General features: G+C 41.8%; 1 protein-coding gene across 4 annotated transcripts; it reads right to left on the reverse strand.

Moving 5' to 3' along the window:
* Positions 1–2,301: 2,301 nt before the first annotated feature.
* Positions 2,302–19,080, reverse strand: LOC110507713 (phosphoserine phosphatase). 4 transcript variants are annotated; one of them, XM_021587913.2, is made up of 6 exons: positions 18,926–19,080; positions 5,335–5,478; positions 5,010–5,144; positions 4,639–4,784; positions 4,054–4,202; positions 2,302–2,929 (listed from the first exon to the last, which is right to left on the reverse strand). In XM_021587913.2, exons 2-6 carry the CDS (start codon positions 5,472–5,474, stop codon positions 2,819–2,821), a joined length of 681 nt encoding a protein of 226 aa, XP_021443588.1. In that variant the 5' UTR covers positions 5,475–5,478; positions 18,926–19,080; the 3' UTR covers positions 2,302–2,818. The 4 variants fall into 4 exon arrangements, with proteins under 4 accessions (XP_021443588.1, XP_021443589.1, XP_021443587.1 ...); XM_021587914.2 differs by having other exon boundaries at positions 5,335–5,494; positions 18,926–19,073; XM_021587912.2 differs by having other exon boundaries at positions 18,797–18,975.
* Between the last annotated feature and the right edge of the window lie 137 nt (positions 19,081–19,217).

Below are 19,217 nucleotides of genomic sequence, written 5' to 3' on the forward strand. Positions count from 1 at the left end.
CTGTGGTAATGCTGCTCTTTGTTGCCAGATTATGTGCTAACCAGTACAGTGTGTGAGAGTTACAGTGAGCTCCAAAAGTATTGGGATAGTGACACAGTTTGATTGTTTTGGCTCTGTACTCCAGTGCTTTGGATTTGAAATTATATGGATATAAGATTAAAGTGCAGACTAATTTGAGGGTATTTTCATCCATATCGAGTGAAGCATATAGAAATTACAGCACTTTTTCTACAATGTCCCTCCCCATTATAGGGGACCAAAAGTATTTGGACAAATTCACTTACAGTGCCTTGCGAAAGTATTCGGCCCCCTTGAACTTTGCGACCTTTTGCCACATTTCAGGCTTCAAACATAAAGATATAAAACTGTATTTTTTTGTGAAGAATCAACAACAAGTGGGACACAATCATGAAGTGGAACGACATTTATTGGATATTTCAAACTTTTTTAACAAATCAAAAACTGAAAAATTGGGCGTGCTGTAGGTGTTCATACCAAGAGTCCTAAGCTTGGTGAAGAGCTTGGAGGGGATAATGGTGAACACTGAGCTGTAGTCAATGAAGAGCATTCTCACATAGGTATTCCTCTTATCTAGGTGGGTGAGGGCAGTGTGGAGAGCAATTGAGATCCGAGTTATTTATGGATCTGTTGGGGCGGTATACAAATTGGAGTGGGTCTAGGGTGGCAAAGTTAATGTGTGCCATAACCAGCCTCTCAAAGCACTTCATGATTACAGAAGTGAGTGCTACAGGGTGGTAGTAATTGTGGCATTAGAGTTCTTAGGAACAGGGATGCTTGTGGTCATCTTAAAATGTGGGGATTACAGCAATCGTGCTGTTTTCTGTTATTTTCTTTTCATTACACAGAAAGTCAACCGAAAGTCTTTTATTTTTTACAACCATTGTGAGTGACAACAGTTCCTCTCTCAAAAATATTTTTAACACTCCCCCTCGATAACCACCAAACCTTGGTGTGAAATAAAGCATTGTCATGCTCTGATCCCATGTCTCCACAGTTTTGCAAACAGGCGTGCGCGCATTGGACATGGTTTGATGTAGTTTACAATGGAAGTTACCTGCTGCAGTAAATCTCTGAGTTGTGCTCATCTCTCTTGCCGCCAGTTGCTCTCGGTATATCATACTATACATCCATTTGGCAGAGGAAGACACACAACTAGAGTGCAGAGGCCCACCGTCCGGTGATAGACTGAGCCCCAAATAGCCATATGGAATCTGTTTTTCGTCAATATAGCCACGCAGCAAACTGAACATCCCATATGCCATTTCATGCTTTGGAAAAATGAGACAGAACAATGTCCTCATGAATAGCATCCCCCACCATGTATAGCGAACAAAAGTCAATGCATGGGCATCTTGGCCCTCACAGCTAATGTCAATTTGGAGAGCATAAGCTAGGGAGTTGAGTCATTCAGTCGGAGTTTCCTCTTGATTGCTAGCAATAGCATAAACTATTTGTTTAACAGTGTTATCTGACAAAGGTATTGATGTGAGTTTCTGTGCCTCTGACTCCCAACACATTGTTTTCACCATATCAATTGCGTCCGGTAATAAGTCTCTGCAATAGTGTGTGGTTTCATAGCATTGAGGGCCTAGTCATTCCCCGTGGGAATTCTCATGATCTAAGGGCGCTCACTGCTTGAATTTCATCTTTTAGATTTGAATAATTTTCATTTTTAAAAAGTTAACCACATTACAATGATTTTGAGATACAGAGACAATATAATATACATACTGTATATATATTTTTTCTCAGGGTTTTGGAAATTCTCTTGCGACCCGATTTTAATATCAGGCGACCCCTAGTTTGCGAACCGTTGGGTTAGCATGTCTTGGGGGTATCATATTTGTGCCTCTAACTTTCTCACTCATCATTATTCACAATTTATTCAGGACTATCTGTAATGTACAAGTGTTTAGAAAACACTTAATGTGCTAGGAATATGGGACCAAATATTAAATTCTTGACAACTTTAATACACAAGTGAATTTGTCCCAATACTTTTGGTCCCCTAAAAATGGGGGGGACAATGTACAAAAAATGCTTTCATTTCTAAACGGTTAACTCGATATGGATGAAAATACCTTCAATTTAAAACGATCAGTCTGTACTTTAGTCATTGTATAATTTCAAATCCAAAGTGCAACAAAAACTGTGTCCCTGTCCCAATACTTTGAGCTCACTGTGTAGTTATGCCATTGTTTAGTGGATGATACTATCAGAGGCAGTTGTGCTGTTGACACAAAGAAAACAAACAAGTAAATGACCACACATACTCAGAACTGCATTTTACACTTTTACTATTATTAGTGTCAATTGCAAAACATTTACATCTATAAAGGCATTTAATGGCATATATTGTAAAATGCAGTAGTTTTATTATCCTTCCCACAAAAGTTTGACATAAGGACAAAACCACAAAAGTGCAGTTAAAAAAAACACAAATGCAGGGTTCGGTTCAATTCCAATTCAATTAATTGAATTCAGGAATTAAACGAACATACTGAAATGAAATCGAATGGACTCAAACCCTGCTCAAAACCCTCCACAAAAGGGATAACATTTAGTTAACTTTATTTTTTTTATTATTATCTAGTATAAAAATCAACAAGGGTCAAACCCAAGAAGACACTATTGTAGTGTAAACATTTATTTAAAAAAATCTATTGACTGGAAATAAAAAAATATTGTGCACTAGATAAAACCATAAAAGGCACACCAGTAGGGGGAAATAAAACACAGATGTTAGCATTAGTAACAATAGTTGTAAGAGGGTTCAGGTTATGGTATTTCCTTGTTGTTAAATCTTCTCCAGTTCTTTTAGCAGCTCTCTAAAACTTGTGACGTACCACAAACTTCTCTCCTTTACTTGCTGCCTAACCACGTTTCCACCAAATCCAATGAATGCATTCTGAAAAACAAATCAATGTGGTTAGGATAATTGTGAAAATTAATGGATCCGACCCATTTCCCCCCAATTTTCACCTAAAATGATATAACCAAATCTAACTGGCTGTAGCTCAGGACCTGAGGCAAGGATATGCATATTATTGATACCATTTGAAAGGAAACACTTCGAAGTTTGTGGAAATTAATGTAGGAGAATATAACACATTAGATCTGGTAAAAGATAACACATAGAAATAAAACACGCATTTTTCTTTTTACCATCATCTTTGAAAGGCCATAATGTATTATTTACATTTAGATTTTGGCCACTAGATGGCAGCATTGTATGTGCAACGTTTTAGACTGATCCAATGAACCATTGCATTTCTGTTCAAAATGTTGTATCAAGACTGCCCAAATGTGCCTAATTGGTTTATTAATACAATTAAGTTCATAATTGTGCACTTTCCTCAAACAATAGCATGGTATTCTTTCACTGTAATAGCTACTGTAATTTGGACCGTGTAGTTAGATTAACAAAGCTTTCTGCCCATATCAGATATGTCTATGTCCTGGGATTTTATTTTGTTACTTACAACCTCATGCGAATCACATTAGCCTATGTTTGCTCAACCGCCCCGCCAGGGGGGACCGCCCCCGTAGAGGTTAAAAGATTAAAAGACATCCAGTGTCCATTATTCCAGTGTTACTTTACATTATAGCTGCCTTTAACACCTGACAATCTAGTATTGGGATGTATTCATTAGTCGCAGACCGTAGCAAAACGTTTTGCAATGGGAACGAGTTTCTATTCGACAAATTCAGGTAAATTCCTCCCCGGTTCAATCCAGTTGCTTCTGTTTGGTTCCTAGTGAATACACCCCTGCAGCTGCGTCTTTAAAAAAGGTGCTTAAACCCCCTTAACTCCTCCAGAGGCACTGCACTGCTGTTGACTCTGTGTTCCACCTAAAATGTGTTGTGTGCGTGTTTCTGTGGTGTCTAGGGGTGTTGGGAACAGAATACAAATTTCCTCCACAAAATGGACAATAAAGTATTCCATGACAGAAAACCGGAGATGACATAAATAACAGCTATAAATACTAGCTTGCCACCTGTCTTTTAATCTATTGACAAGACAACACTTACTGCAGGGGGACAGGCCTCCAGGTCTGTGGCTCCATCACCGATCATCACCACATTCTTGAAGCCGTGCTTCTCCTTGAGCATGCTGATCACCTTCCCCTTCCCATTACTCTCAGATGTGGGCTGGGTCTCGTCAAAGCCAGCAAACTCACCTAAGGGGAAAATTGAACAACAAATTAGTAAAGAATTCCTCCCTGTAGAGGCCAATCTACCGCTTGCTTGATTGAAACCAGCCCTCTGAAGTCCAGTTCGAGTTTTATTGTCACAAGTACAGTAAAATGCTTCACTTGCAAGCTCTACCCAACAGTGCAGTAATCAATATCAAAATAGTATAACTAATACAAATAAAAAAATATATATATTAAAGCAAACGAGAATTAAGAAACAAGAGAGGAAGCTATATACAGAGTCAGTGCCAATATCAAATGTACAGGGATACCAGAGTAACAAGATGGCCACCCGTTTTTGCTTCCAGCCATCAAACCAAAATAACCAATAATATTAAAACATGAATGATCATACTGTCATCACCCACACTTCATCCCTTCCACAGTGTGAGAGGTGATTCTGATACTGCTCTGATCTTACCATTGAAGTAGAACTTGAGGCGGTTGGCATACACGTGATGGAGGGGAATGTTGAGTTGAGTGGAGACATGCTCCACGATACAGCGGAAACCGCCAGAGACCAGGAACACCTTCACATTGCGCTGGTGCAGAGTATCAACAAGCTCCCTGGACAATGTACAGAAATGTGTACATTTATTCTACAACATGCAGAAATTAGTACAGGTTTCATAAGCGATTGTGTAACTTGAGGTTAGACGCCGAGCTTGAAGAGACTACTAGTTCAACCATTTTATGTGAGTATTATGATCAAATTAACATAGCCTCTGCTAATAATCAAATAGTGTTGAGTGGGAAAAAAAGACTGACAAATTGAAATCAACAACCACTTACTTAATACCTGCCGTCAACTGAGGAGGGTGGTCAGTTATCAGTTTGTTCACTTGTTCCCTCGAGCATCGGATGATGGACAGGCGCTCTGTCAGAGCAGTTTTAAAAGTCACTGACCCCCCCATGGCCTTGCGAGTCCTGAAATGAGAAAAACTCAATGTACTCAACAAATATGTTGCAAATTTAACATTTAGAAAGAAACACGTAGAAAATTATGGCACGGGAAATGTACAGGGGAATGTAGATGGGCCTAGATAAAGAAAGGAGAGAAGAAAGAAACATGCATTTCAGCGCACTTAAAATCATTACGAATTTCTACACAACATACATTTCTGTGACAGCATCTCCAACCCCGCAGAATTTGGCTAGCTCATCAATGCCTTCTTCTCTGATAACAGTGCTGTCCACGTCAAAGCACACAGCGTCTGCTCTCCGGAAGATTTCCTTTGTCTGTGATAAAGTTGTCATTATGCTGAAGCAAAAGCACCCAGGAGAGACAAAAACATAATTGATTGTTTAACTGACAGCGGTAATTTCTATTTGGACAGGACAAGTGTATTTGAAAGTGATGAGTGCATCAGAGGACAAGTAATTACATGTGTTAATAGTAGACAGGAAAGCACAAAACCGAACTTCACTCAACTTTCTAGAATTTTTCCCCTTAGTTATTAACACTATCAACGTTTCACTGTACTGTGGGAATTGTGATCGAATCAACACAATATAAGCCACTTTCAATGTAACATACCGAAACAAAACGAACTATGCAAGACTTAGTATGCAAAACTAACTATACGATAGATTTTGTTGCAGGCAGACACATCGGAGTAGAAGTCTATTGCAATGACAGGCACGACTCAGGCATGTACTCTACACACACCGGTGTGCCATTACCAATCAGATGTGCAGTAGACATGTATGCAAATAGACCATTGCCATATATATGGATCTGTGAAATTCACTTCGAACTGGACAGTTTTTACAGGGGTCGTGAGTAGATGCGCTTGTTTTGAGATCAAGGCGAAAGCTACATGTAGCTACAGTTGAAGTCGGAAGTTTAGCCAAATACATTTAAAAACTCACAATTCCTGACATTTAATCCTTGTAAAAATTCCCTGTCTTAGGTCAGTTAGGATAACCAGTTTATTTTAGGAATGTGAAATGTCAGAATAATATTTATTTCAGCTTTTATTTATTTCATCACATTCCCAGTGGGTCTGAAGTTTATATACACTCAATTAGTATTTGGTAGCATTGTCTTTCAATTGTTTAACTTCGGTCAAATGTTTCAGGTAGCCTTCCACAAGCTTCCCACAATAAGTTGGGTGAATTTTGGCCCATTCCTCCTGACAGAGCTGGTGTAACTGAGTCAGGTTTGTAGGCCTCCATGCTTGCACACGCCTTTTCTGTTCTGCCCACAAATGTTCTATAGGATTAAGGTCAGGGATTTGTGATGGCCACTCCAATACCTTGACTTTGTTGTTCTTAAGCCATTTTGCCACGACTTTGGAAGCATGCTTGGAGTCCTTGTCCATTTGGAAGACCCATTTGTGACCAAGATGTAACTTCCTGACTGGTGTCTTGAGAAGTTGCTTCAATATATCCACATCATTTCACTGCCTCATGATGCCATCTATTTTGTGAAGTGCTTCCCGGTTGGGATGGGTGTTCTTTGGCTTGCAAGCATCCCCCTTTTTCCTCCAAACATAACTATGGTCATTATGGCCAAACAGTTCCATTTTTGTTTCATCAGACCAGAGTACATTTCTCCAAAAAGTACGATCTTTGTCCTCATGTTCAGTTGAAAACCGTAGTCTGGCTTTTTTATGGCGGCTTTGGAGCAGTGGCTTCTTCCTTGCTGAGCGGCCTTTCAGGTTATGTCAATATAAGACTCGTTTTACTGTGGATATAGATACGTCTGTACCGTTTCCTCCAACATCTTCACAAGGTCCTTTGCTGTTGTTCTGGGATTGATTTGCACTTTTCGCACCAAAGTACGTTCATCTCTAAGAGACAGAATGCGTCTCCTTCTTGAGCAGTATGACGGTTGCGTGGTCCCATGGTGTTTATACTTGCGTACTATTGTTTGTACAGATGAACATGGTACCTTCGGACGTTTGGAAATTGCTCCCAAGGATTAACCAGACTTGTGGAGGTCTACATTTTTTTCCTTGGGTCTTTTCTGAGACTGATTTCTTTAGATTTTTCCATGATGTCAAGCAAAGAGGCACTGAGTGTGAAGGTAGGCCTTAAAATACATCCACATCTCCAATTGACTCAAATGATGTCAATTAGCCTATCAGAAGCTTCTAAAGCCATGACATCAATTTCTGGAATTTTCCAAGCTGTTTAAAGGCACAGTCAACTTAGTGTATGTAAACTTCTGACCAACTGGAATTGTGATACAGTGAAATATAAGTGAAATAATCTGTCTGTAAACAATTGTTGGAAAAATAACATGTGTCATGCTCAAAGTAGATGTCCTAACCGACTTGTCAAAACTTGTTAACAAGAAATTTGTGGAGTGGTTGACAAAACGGGTTTATTGGCCCCCTTGAACTTTGCGACCTTTTGCCACATTTCAGGCTTCAAACATAAAGATATAAAACTGTATTTTTTTGTGAAGAATCAACAACAAGTGGGACACAATCATGAAGTGGAACGACATTTATTGGATATTTCAAACTTTTTTAACAAAAAAAAAAATTGGGCGTGCAAAATTATTCAGCCCCCTTAAGTTAATACTTTGTAGCGCCACCTTTTGCTGCGATTACAGCTGTAAGTCGCTTGGGGTATGTCTCTATCAGTTTTGCACATCGAGAGACTGACATTTTTTCCCATTCCTCCTTGCAAAACAGCTCGAGCTCAGTGAGGTTGGATGGAGAGCATTTGTGAACAGCAGTTTTCAGTTCTTTCCACAGATTCTCGATTGGATTCAGGTCTGGACTTTGACTTGGCCATTCTAACACCTGGATATGTTTATTTTTTAACCATTCCATTGTAGATTTTGCTTTATGTTTTGGATCATTGTCTTGTTGGAAGACAAATCTCCGTCCCAGTCTCAGGTCTTTTGCAGACTCCATCAGGTTTTCTTCCAGAATGGTCCTGTATTTGGCTCCATCCATCTTCCCATCAATTTTAACCATCTTCCCTGTCCCTGCTGAAGAAAAGCAGGCCCAAACCATGATGCTGCCACCACCATGTTTGACAGTGGGGATGGTGTGTTCAGGGAGATGAGCTGTGTTGCTTTTACGCCAAACATAACGTCTTGCATTGTTGCCAAAAAGTTCAATTTTGGTTTCATCTGACCAGAGCACATTCTTTCACATGTTTGGTGTGTCTCCCAGGTGGCTTGTGGCAAACTTTAAACAACACTTTTTATGGATATCTTTAAGAAATGGCTTTCTTCTTGCCACTCTTCCATAAAGGCCAAATTTGTGCAATATACGACTGATTGTTGTCCTATGGACAGAGTCTCCCACCTCAGCTGTAGATCTCTGCAGTTCATCCAGAGTGATCATGGGCCTCTTGGCTGCATCTCTGATCAGTCTTCTCCTTGTATGAGCTGAAAGTTTAGAGGGACGGCCAGGTCTTGGTAGATTTGCAGTGGTCTGATACTCCTTCCATTTGAATATTATCGCTTGCACAGTGCTCCTTGGGATGTTTAAAGCTTGGGAAATCTTTTTGTTTCCAAATCCGGCTTTAAACTTCTTCACAACCGTATCTCGGACCTGCCTGGTGTGTTCCTTGTTCTTCATGATGCTCTCTGCGCTTTTAACGGACCTCTGAGACTATCACAGTGCAGGTGCATTTAAACGGAGACTTGATTACACACAGGTGGATTGTATTTATCATCATTAGTCATTTAGGTCAACATTGGATCATTCAGAGATCCTCACTGAACTTCTGGAGAGAGTTTGCTGCACTGAAAGTAAAGGGGCTGAATAATTTTGCACGCCCAATTTTTCAGTTTTTGATTTGTTAAAAAAGTTTGAAATATCCAATAAATGTTGTTCCACTTCATGATTGTGTCCCACTTGTTGTTGATTCTTCACAAAAAAACACAGTTTTATATCTTTATGTTTGAAGCCTGAAATGTGGCAAAAGGTCGCAAAGTTCAAGGGGGCCGAATACTTTCGCAATGCACTGTATGTAAACTTCCCAGAATAAACTGGGTAGCATAATTTGTCTGATTCTCTGTAATAATGGTAAGGGAATAATGATACATTTTATTTTGCCTGAAGGACAAGTGGTTAAACAGGTTAATGTCAAGCCCTGCGTGTTTTTTTTCTTCTCAAAACATGAAACCACACATTGGTTGCTACTGTAGGCTGAACGATAGCTGTTCTATGTCCATGTTAAAATGTTATGGGATGCATTTTCTCCATTGATGATAGGCCACTCTGGTAGGCCTGCCTTATGATCAAATAGCCACAGTAGTCTAGTTGACTCAGTGTTCACAGTAAACGCGCACCGGATGTTGCACAGAACTTTCACAACGTTCAAGTTTTGCGCTCAGCAGACCTGAAAACTACTAAGCGATTAATTTTTTTGGAGGGAACATTGGTTAGGAGAAGGGTTAACTAACATGATATGTAGCTACAAATTTGCGAAAAAGTACTAAAAGTAGTTGAAATGTTGGGTTGCTAGACATTTACGTTATATGCCACCCATTCTGACCAATCAACCCCCTTTTGTTTTTTTGTCTTATGTAACCATACCAAATGTAACATTCCATACTAATTTGAGTGTCCAGGATTTTAATTTACTATGTTACGTCTAGTCTGAAACCAGGCTGAAAATTTGGTAAAATGACTTGAAAAGTAAGATAATGTGATTGGGGTGCTATTTGCATATTGCATCCTGATTGGCCATATGCTAATGAGGACCTGGGGAATGTAGGGGTTCACGAGGAATGCATCACTCTCTCTCATGTGGCTTGTAATGTGAAGTTAGCAATAAATGTGCCTTCATAAAGATACACCGTTAGTAGTTATTTTACTCATGTACAGACAAGTTTGATTACACAACATGGTGTCAGAAGTGGACTAGAACGAGTGTATTTACTAACAGAGCTTAGCTTACAGTACCTGGTTGAAAAGTTTTGGGAAGAAAATCGAGGAGGCTATTAGGCATGGAAGACGTCGCAGTAGAAGCACAGTAGCCACCGGCAGTAGTGGGAAGAGGCAAGCCACCCATGCAAAGTGCAGCGGGAGGGTCACAGATACTCGCGCATACAGGCCCAAGCCTTACATTTAGCATATAACCGCCGGAGACGTTAGATTTTTCTAAACCTCAAGAATGGAACAAATTGCTTAGGAGGTTCAAGCGCTTTCGTCAGGCGAGTAATCTTCACACATCTACCGAGCAAAAACAGGTAAACACTCTACTGTATGTTCTGTACGGGCGACGAAGCAGATTACGTTAAACCTAAACAACACAACCTCGAGCAAAAACAGTATGGACAAATAAGAGATGGATTTCTTGCATTCTTTATTGTGCCCAGTGGATAGAGTTATGCAGAAAGGCAGCCAGTGGAAACAGAAATTCCAGCATGAGAAAGCTAGCCATGAAATGACAAAAAGCAGTCAATGTCAAAACTGTTTCAAAATCCTTGCCCATCCAAGAGCACAGTGTGCAGCTAATGAAGTAGTGCGTCACTCCTGTGGGAAAAAAGGACATCACCAACGTGTCATTAAGAGCCGTAAACAAGGGTCAAAGAAAAGGATGATAGCATTTTCCGAGGAACAATATAAGAGCAGGATGATTGACATTCAAGTGATGAACAGAAATGTGAAATTTAAAATAGACACTGTTGCCTCTGCTAGGACCAGGAAGAGTGCCGCTGGACGTGATCGGCATCGCAAGTGTGGTTCTATGAAAAGGAGAAAAGGAGACACTGGAGGACGTGTATGTCATCAGAGATCTACACACAGCTTTACTAGGCAGACCAGCGATCACAAAGCATGAGCTAGTAGCTCGACTCTGACAGCATTAATTTACAAACACTGAAAGAAAGCTATCCAAAGCTATGCAGCGGTCTTGGCACAGTACAACAACCATATACCATCAAGCTGAAACCTGGCGCAGAGCCCTATTCACTGCATGACGGATTCCTCTGACATTGCTGCCAAAAGTCAAGAAAGAGCTAGTGTGCAAGCAAGGGTTCAAGGCTGCTACCAGAGTGGAGGAGCCCACGGACTGGTGAGCCGGCATCGTGGTTGTCCCAAAGAAGACCTGGGACGTGTGGATATGTGTCGATTTTACCAGTTTCAATGAGAAAAATACATACTTCCCACTGTCGAACAGACCCTTGGCTCATTAGCCGGGGCGAAGATCTTCAGCAAGCTCAACGCGGACATGAGCTTCTGGCAGATTCCACTAGCCAAGGAGTCAGTTAAGCGAACAACCTTCATCACACCTTCTGGACATTACTACTTCAACGGTCTGCCTTTTAGCATTGCAGAAGATGGAAAAAGCAGGCTTAACTTTGAACATGGACAAATGAAATCAGATGAAATCATGGACAAATTAAATTAAATCATTTCTATCAGCACGTTAAATGTGCAACCAGAGGGAAAAAGACCACTTTAAATCCTCACACAGAGATGCGTACAAAGCTCTCCCTTGCATTCCATTTGGCAAATCTGACCATAACTCTATCCTCCTGATTCCAGCTTACAAGCTAAATTTAAAGCTGGAAGCACCAGTGACTCGGTCTATAAAAAAAAGTGGTCAGATGAAGCAGATGCTAAGCTACAGGACTGTTTTGCTAGCACAGACTGGAATATGTTCCGGGATTCTTCCGATGGCATTGAGGAGTACAAAACATCAGTCACCGGCTTTATCAATAAGGGCACCGAGGACGTCGTCCCCACAGTGACTGTTTGCACATACGCCAACCAGAAGCCGTGGATTACAGGCAACATTTGCAGTGAGCTAAAGGGGAGAGCTGTTGCTTTCAAGGAGCGGCACTCAAAGCCGGAAGCGTATAAGAAATCCCGCTATGCCCTCCAACGAACCATCAAACAAGCAAAGCGTTAATACAAGACTAAGTTCGAATCGTACCACACAGGCTCCGATGCTCGTCGGACGTGGCAGGGCTTGCAAACTATTACGGACTACAAAAGGGAAGCACGGCCGAGAGTTGCCCGGTGACACAAGCCTACCAGCCTACCATGCTCGCTTCGAGGCAGGAAGCTGTTCCGGATGACTGTGTGATCACGCTCTCATAAGACCTTTAAACAGGTCAACATTCACAAGGCCACAGGGCCAGACAGATTACCAGGATGTGTACTCCGAGCATGCGCTGACCAACCGGCAAGTGTCTTCACTGACATTTTTAACCTCTCCCTGTCTGAGTCTGTAATACCAACATGTTTCAAGCAGACCACCATAGTCCCAGTGCACAAGAACACTAAGGTAACCTGCCTAAATGACTACCGACCTGTAGCACTCACATTTGTAGCCATGAAATGCTTCGAAAGGCTGGTAATGGCTCACATCAACACCATTATCCCAGAAACCCTAGACCCACTCCAATTAGCATGCCGCCCCAACAGATCCACAGATGATGCAATCTCTATTGCACTCCACACTGCCCTTTCCCACCTGGACAAAAGGAAGACCTATGTGAAAATGCTATTCATTGACTACAGCTCAGAATTCAACACCATAGTGCCCACAAAACTCATCACTAAGCTAAGGACCCTGTGACTAAACACCTCCGTCTGCAACTGGATCCTGGACTTCCTGATGAGCCGCCCCCAGGTGGTAAGGGTAGGTAACAACACATCTGCCACGCTGATCCTCAACACGGGGGCCCCTCAGGAGTGCGTGCTCAGTCCCCTCCTGTACTCCCGGTTCACTCATGACTGCACGGGCAGGCACGACTCCAACACCATCAATAAGTTTACTGATGACACAATAGTGGTAGGCCTGATCACCGACGAGACTGCCTATAGGGAGGAGGTCAGAGAACAGGCTGTGTGGTGCCAGGACAACAACCTCTCCCTCAATGTAATCAAGACAAAAGAGATGATTGTGGACTACAGGAGAAGGAGGACCGAGCATGCCCCCATTCTCATCGACGGGGCTGTAGTGGCACAGGTTGAGAGCTTCAAGTTCCTTGGCGTCCACATCACCAAACTAACATGGTTCAAGCACACCAAGACAGTTGTGAAGAGAGCACGACAACACCTTTTCCCCCCTCAGGAGACTGAAGATTTAGCATGGGTCCAAATCGATCCCCAAAAGGATTATACAGCTGCACCATAGAGAGCATCCTAACTAGAGGTCGGCCGATTATGATTTTTCAACGCCGATACTGATTATTGAAGGACCAAAAAATCCGATACCGATTAATCGGCCAATTTTTTTTACATGTATTTGTAATAATGACAATTACAACAATACCGAATGAACACTTATTTTAACTTAATATAATACATCAATAACAATCCATTTAGCCTCAAATAAATAATGAAAAATGTTCAATTTGTTTTAAATAATACAAAAACAAAGTGTTGGAGAAGTAAAAGTACAATATGTGCCATGTAAAAAAGCTAACGTTTGAGTTCCTTGCTCAGAACATGAGAACATGTGAAAGTTGGTGGTTCCCTTTAACATGAGACTTCAATATTCCAAGGTAATAGGTTTTAGGTTGTAGTTAATATAGTATTTATAGGACTATTTCTCTCTATACCATTTGTATTTCATATACCTTTGTGTAACGGATGTCGTCTGGGGATAGAGCGGAGGACCAAGGTGCAGCGTGGTAAGTGTTCATGACTTTTTTAATAAACAAACTGAACACTGGAACAAAACAATAAACGATGTGAACAAAACGAAACAGTACCGTGTGACCCAAACACTCACATGGAAACAAACACCCACCCACCAAAAGTGAAACCCAGGCTACCTAAGTATGATTCTCAATCAGAGACAACTAACGACACCTGCCTCTGATTGAGAACCATACTAGGCCGAACACAAAAACCAACATAGAAAAACAAACATAGACTGCCCACCCCAACTCACACCCTGACCATACTAAAACAAATAATAAAATAACAGAACTGTGGTCAGAACGTGACACTTTGACTATTGGATGTTCTTATAGGCACTATAAGATTGCCAGTGTAACAGTATAGCTTCCGTGCCTCTCCTCACCCCTACTTGGGCTCGAACAAGGAACACATCGACAACAGCCACACTCGAAGCAGCGTTACCCATCGCTCCACAAAAGCCATGGCCCTTGCAGAGCAAGGGGAATAACTACTCCAAGTCTCAGAGTGAGTGACATTTGAAACGCTATTAGCGCACACCCAGCTAACTAGCTAGCCATTTCACATCGGTTAAACCAGCCATTAGGATGATAGGCTTGAAGTCATAAACAGCGCTGTGCTTGCGAAGAGCTGCTGGCAAAATGCACAAAAGTGTTGTTTGAATGAATGCTTACGAGCCTGCTGCTGCCTACCATTGCTCAGTCAGACTGCTCTATCAAATCATAGACTTAATTATAACATAATAACACACAGAAATTCGAACCTTTGGTCATTAATATGGTCGAATCCGGAAACGATCAATTTGAAAACAAAATGTTTATTATTTCAGTGAAATACGGAACTGTTCGATATTTTATCTAACGGGTGGCATCCCTAAGTCTAAATATTGCTGTTACATTGCACAACCTTCAATTTTATGTCATAATTACGTAAAATTCTGGCAAATTAGTTGGCAATGAGCCAGGCTGCCCAAACTGTTGCATATACCCTGACTCTGCGTGCAATGAACGCATGAGAAGTGACACAATTTCACCTGGTTAATATTGCCTGCTAACCTGGATTTCTATTAGCTAAATATGCAGGTTTTAAAAATATATACTTCTGTGTATTGATTTTAAGAAAGGCATTGGTGTTTATGGTTAGGTACAGTCTTCCAACGATTGTGCTTTTTTCGCAAACGCGCTTTTGTTAAATCATCCCCCAGCATTGCATCGATTATATGCAACGCAGGACACGCTCGATAAACAAGTAATATCATCAACCATGTGTAGTTATAACTAGTGATTATGATTGATTGATTGTTTTTTATAAGAGAAGTTTAATGCTAGCTTGCGAGTTACATTGGCTTACTGCATTCGCGTAACAGGCAGGCTCCACGTGGAGTGCAATGAGAGGCAGGTGGTTAGAGCGTTGGACTAGTTAACTGTAAGGTTGACAAGGTGAAAAATCTGTCATTCTGCCCCTGAACAAGGCAGTTAACCCACCGTTCCTAGGCCGTCATTGAAAATAAGAATGTGTTCTTAACTGATTTGCCTAGTTAAATAAAAGGTATATAAAAAAATATTTTAAAAAAATGTAACATTTAAATCAGCGCCCAAAAATTTCAGATTGTTATGAAAACTTGAAATCGGCCCTAATTAAATCGGCCATTCCGAGTCACTGCCTGGTATGGCAACTGCTCGGCCTCCGACCACAAGGCACTACAGAGGGTAGTGCGTACAGCCCAGTACATCACCGGGGCCAAGCTTCCTACCATCCAGGACCTCTATAACAGTGTCAGAGGAAGGCGCTAAAAATTGTCAGACTCCAGCCACCCTAGTCATATGCTGTTCGCTCTGCTACCGCACAGCAAGCGGTACCGGAGCGCCAAGTCTAGGCCCAAGAGGCTTCTAAACAGCTTCTACCCCCAAGTAATAAGACTCCTGAACAGCTAATCAAATGGCTACCCAGACTATTTGCATTGCTGCCCCCCCCCTGCTACTCTCTGTTATTATCTATGCATAGCCACTTTAATAACTCTACCTACATGTTCATAATTACCTCAACACTGGTACCCCCTGCACATAGACACTGTACCGGTAGCCCCTGTACATTGCCCATCTATTGTTACTTACTGCTGCTCTTTAATTTGATCTGTTATGCTTACTTTTTTAGGGATTTTCTTAAAACTGCATTGTTGGTTAAGGGCTTGTAAGTAAGCATTTCACTGTTGTATTCGGGACACATGTGACAAACAAAATTTGATTTGAAATGTATCCTGTCAAAAGGAGGAAGTTAAGTTCCTGGGCCACAGTATCTCAGACAAAGGAGTACAGCCCGATCCGACAAAGACAGAGGCTGTCGAGGAGATGGCAGAGCCATCCAAAGTCAGCGAGCTATGGATTTTCTAGGAATGGTGAACCAACTGGGAAAGTTCATCCTTCAGTTAGCAGAAAAGGACAAACCTCTCAGTAACCTACTCTCAAAGAAAAGCCACTGGTACTGGGGGGCCGACCAAGTCAGAGCCTTCAAAGAGCTGAAGGAGGAGCTGAAATCAACACCCGTGCTAGCCCTGTTTGACCCAAACAAAGAGACCAAGGTGTCAGCAGATGAATCTTCCTACGGACTAGGAGGAGTGCTGCTGCTGAAGAAGATCAAGGAATGGAAACCCGTTGCTTACGCTTCCAGGTCTCTCACACCGACCGAGCAGAGACACGCTCAAGTGGAAAAAGAAGCTCTGGGGCTGATATGGGCATGTGAAAGATTCAGAGACTTTCTCATTGGTCAACACTTTCAGCTGGAAACTGACCACAAACCGCTCCAAAGCCTTCTGGGGAACCAATATTGGGACAACCTTCCCCCACAAATGCAACGCTTCAGAATGAGACTTATGACATACTCTTATATGATTGCTCATGTCCCTGGAAATAGGCTGTGGAATGCAGACACGTTGTCACGTGCGCCAGTCAAAGCCAAAGCTACTGCTGCAAAAATGGAGCTCATGGAGAGAACAAATACATATGTAAATGCCATCATGGAACAGCTTCCAGCGAGTGTTTCCTACATAGACAATCTGAGAGAACAACTCAAAGCCAACAGTGTGTGCTCAAAAGTGACAATGTGTCAGAAATGATGGTCGGAGTTCAGCGGATGCGAAGGACTGAACGAACTTGTGCTTAACTGCAGGACACAGATCAGAGGGCACAAACCACATATACCGTCATAACTTCCTGAGAGACCTTGGCAAAGACTGGGAGCAGACTTGTTCACGCTGAAATGCACCACCTACCTGCTAGTGGTGGACTACTCCTCAAGGTGGAAATTGCAAACCTGTCACTAACGAAGTCTGCAGACGTCGTAGTTCATCTGAAGTCCATCTTCGCCCACCATGGGGTACCTGAGATCCTAGTTACGGACAATGGTCCTCAGTTCTCTGGAAGACCCCTTTCCGACTTCGCTGCAGAGTATGAATTTTGCCATGTCACCAATAGTCCAAAGTTCCCGCAAAGCAACATAGGGTGGAACGCGCCGTTCAGACGGTGAAGAACCTCCTCAAGAAAGCAGCTGACCCTTACCTTGCTTTGCTGGCCTATCGATCAACCCCACTCCAGAATAGCTTTAGCCCGGCGCAACTGTTGATGGGACGACAGCTTCGTACCACAGTGCCAAAACTCCCATTGCTGCTAGACCCATCAATCCCAAACAGAGGTGTGGTCAGCTCAAAGGAAAAGGAGAGAAGGAGTGCGGATCAGCAACGCTTCAACAAGCGTCACAGGGTCAGCAAGCTCAGCAGACACCCACCTGGAAAACAGGTGTTGATGAAGGACTCAAATCACAGGAACAGTGCTGAGGGAACATGCAATACCACAATCCTACATAGTGGAGACGTTCCCCACGGTTCTGTCCACAGGAACAGATATCACCTCATCCCTATGGATGGACCTGAGAACAACAACGCTATGCAGGAGAAGATTCAAGTGTCTTCATGACTCCGACACACCAACACCCAAGGTAATCCTGGATGTACCTGCTACATCCAGAACAAGGTCTGGGCGAGCAATAGTTAAACCTCAAAGGCTGAACTTTTAAATCAGAGCAACAACAAAAGACTGAGCTCAAAGTAAAAAAAACAAGACAAAACAACAGCTGTCAAGTTGTTACAGTTCTAATTTATCTGTGGGGTACATTTGTGTTAAAATAAATGAGAGATGCATTTTGGGTTAAAGTTTACAGAAAATATTTTACAATCATGACTATGTTGAAATGTTCCAGAAGAACTAGACAGGAAAAGACCTACCGACATAAAATACAGAATAATCCCTTAGACCTACCGACATAAAGACAGAATAATACCTTGAGGTTTTTTGAGACAAAGGCAGTGTACCATTTATCCTCTGAAAAGGGAGATGTGGTGTTATTTGCATATTGCATCCTGATTGGTCATATGCTAATGTCTTGGGGAACGTAGGGGTTCATGAGGAAAGCATCGCTCTCTCTCTTATGTGGCTTGTAATGTGAAGCTAGCAATAAATTTGCCTTCATAAAAGATATACTGTTAGTAGTTATTTTACTCACGTACAGACACGTTTGATTACACGACAGTGATCAGCTCAAGCATGCGATAGAAACAGTCTACCGTACATGATTGATCGACTGATGCAGTGCAAAACAATATTTAACGAGACAAAACTTTAAAATATATATTATATTGTTAAAAATTACACCGAATTAACTTAGTCGATCAGTGCAACGTTTTCTTCTAGTTGCTGGCAGTAGCAACAACTACATACAACAGCAGCCTTGGAGAAGACTATCGTGCAACTGAACTGTTGCGTCACCCTCTCCTAGCGAAAGAGTGCCCGGCATGCGCGCAAAAGGTGATGAATACCATTGCCAACTTGATCTTCCACTACGATACATTTGTGCACGGTCGGCATCACAGGGCAAAACAATAGAGTTAATTTGAAATCATGCAATGCGTTACATAATGTATCAATTCAAGGACAATATATACGTCTGTATTACCTGTGCAAAATGTCCTTGATGGTGTTAAATGTTACTCTTCATATGTATTTTTTGGCATGTGCTGGTCCTGCAAACTAAGTCTACTTTCTTCAATAAGAAAACAAGTTTGTGCAAAATGTTCTTACTTACTGGTTGCTAAAGCGTTGATATGGCACTGTTCACGGTTTCAGCATTGAAGAAGAGAAAGCCGAGCGAATCAAAAGAAAGCCGGCACGTGAGACCGCCCACTACCGTTTGCTTTTTACCAGAGACACTTTCGAGGAGATGGAAAACTCAATTGGCAGCGCATTATCGGTCATTGTGTACGATGCCCATGCTACTTCAATGAGCCGCGTGGTGCACTCTGTGATTTTGGGACAAGTAGAGGAATGAAATGGAGTCAGTTGGGCGCTAGCTCAAAAACCCAAAATTAGCATGTATT

The sequence above is a fragment of the Oncorhynchus mykiss genome, chromosome 27, assembly GCF_013265735.2.
Source record: "Oncorhynchus mykiss isolate Arlee chromosome 27, USDA_OmykA_1.1, whole genome shotgun sequence".
Classification (NCBI taxonomy): Eukaryota; Metazoa; Chordata; class Actinopteri; order Salmoniformes; family Salmonidae; genus Oncorhynchus; species Oncorhynchus mykiss.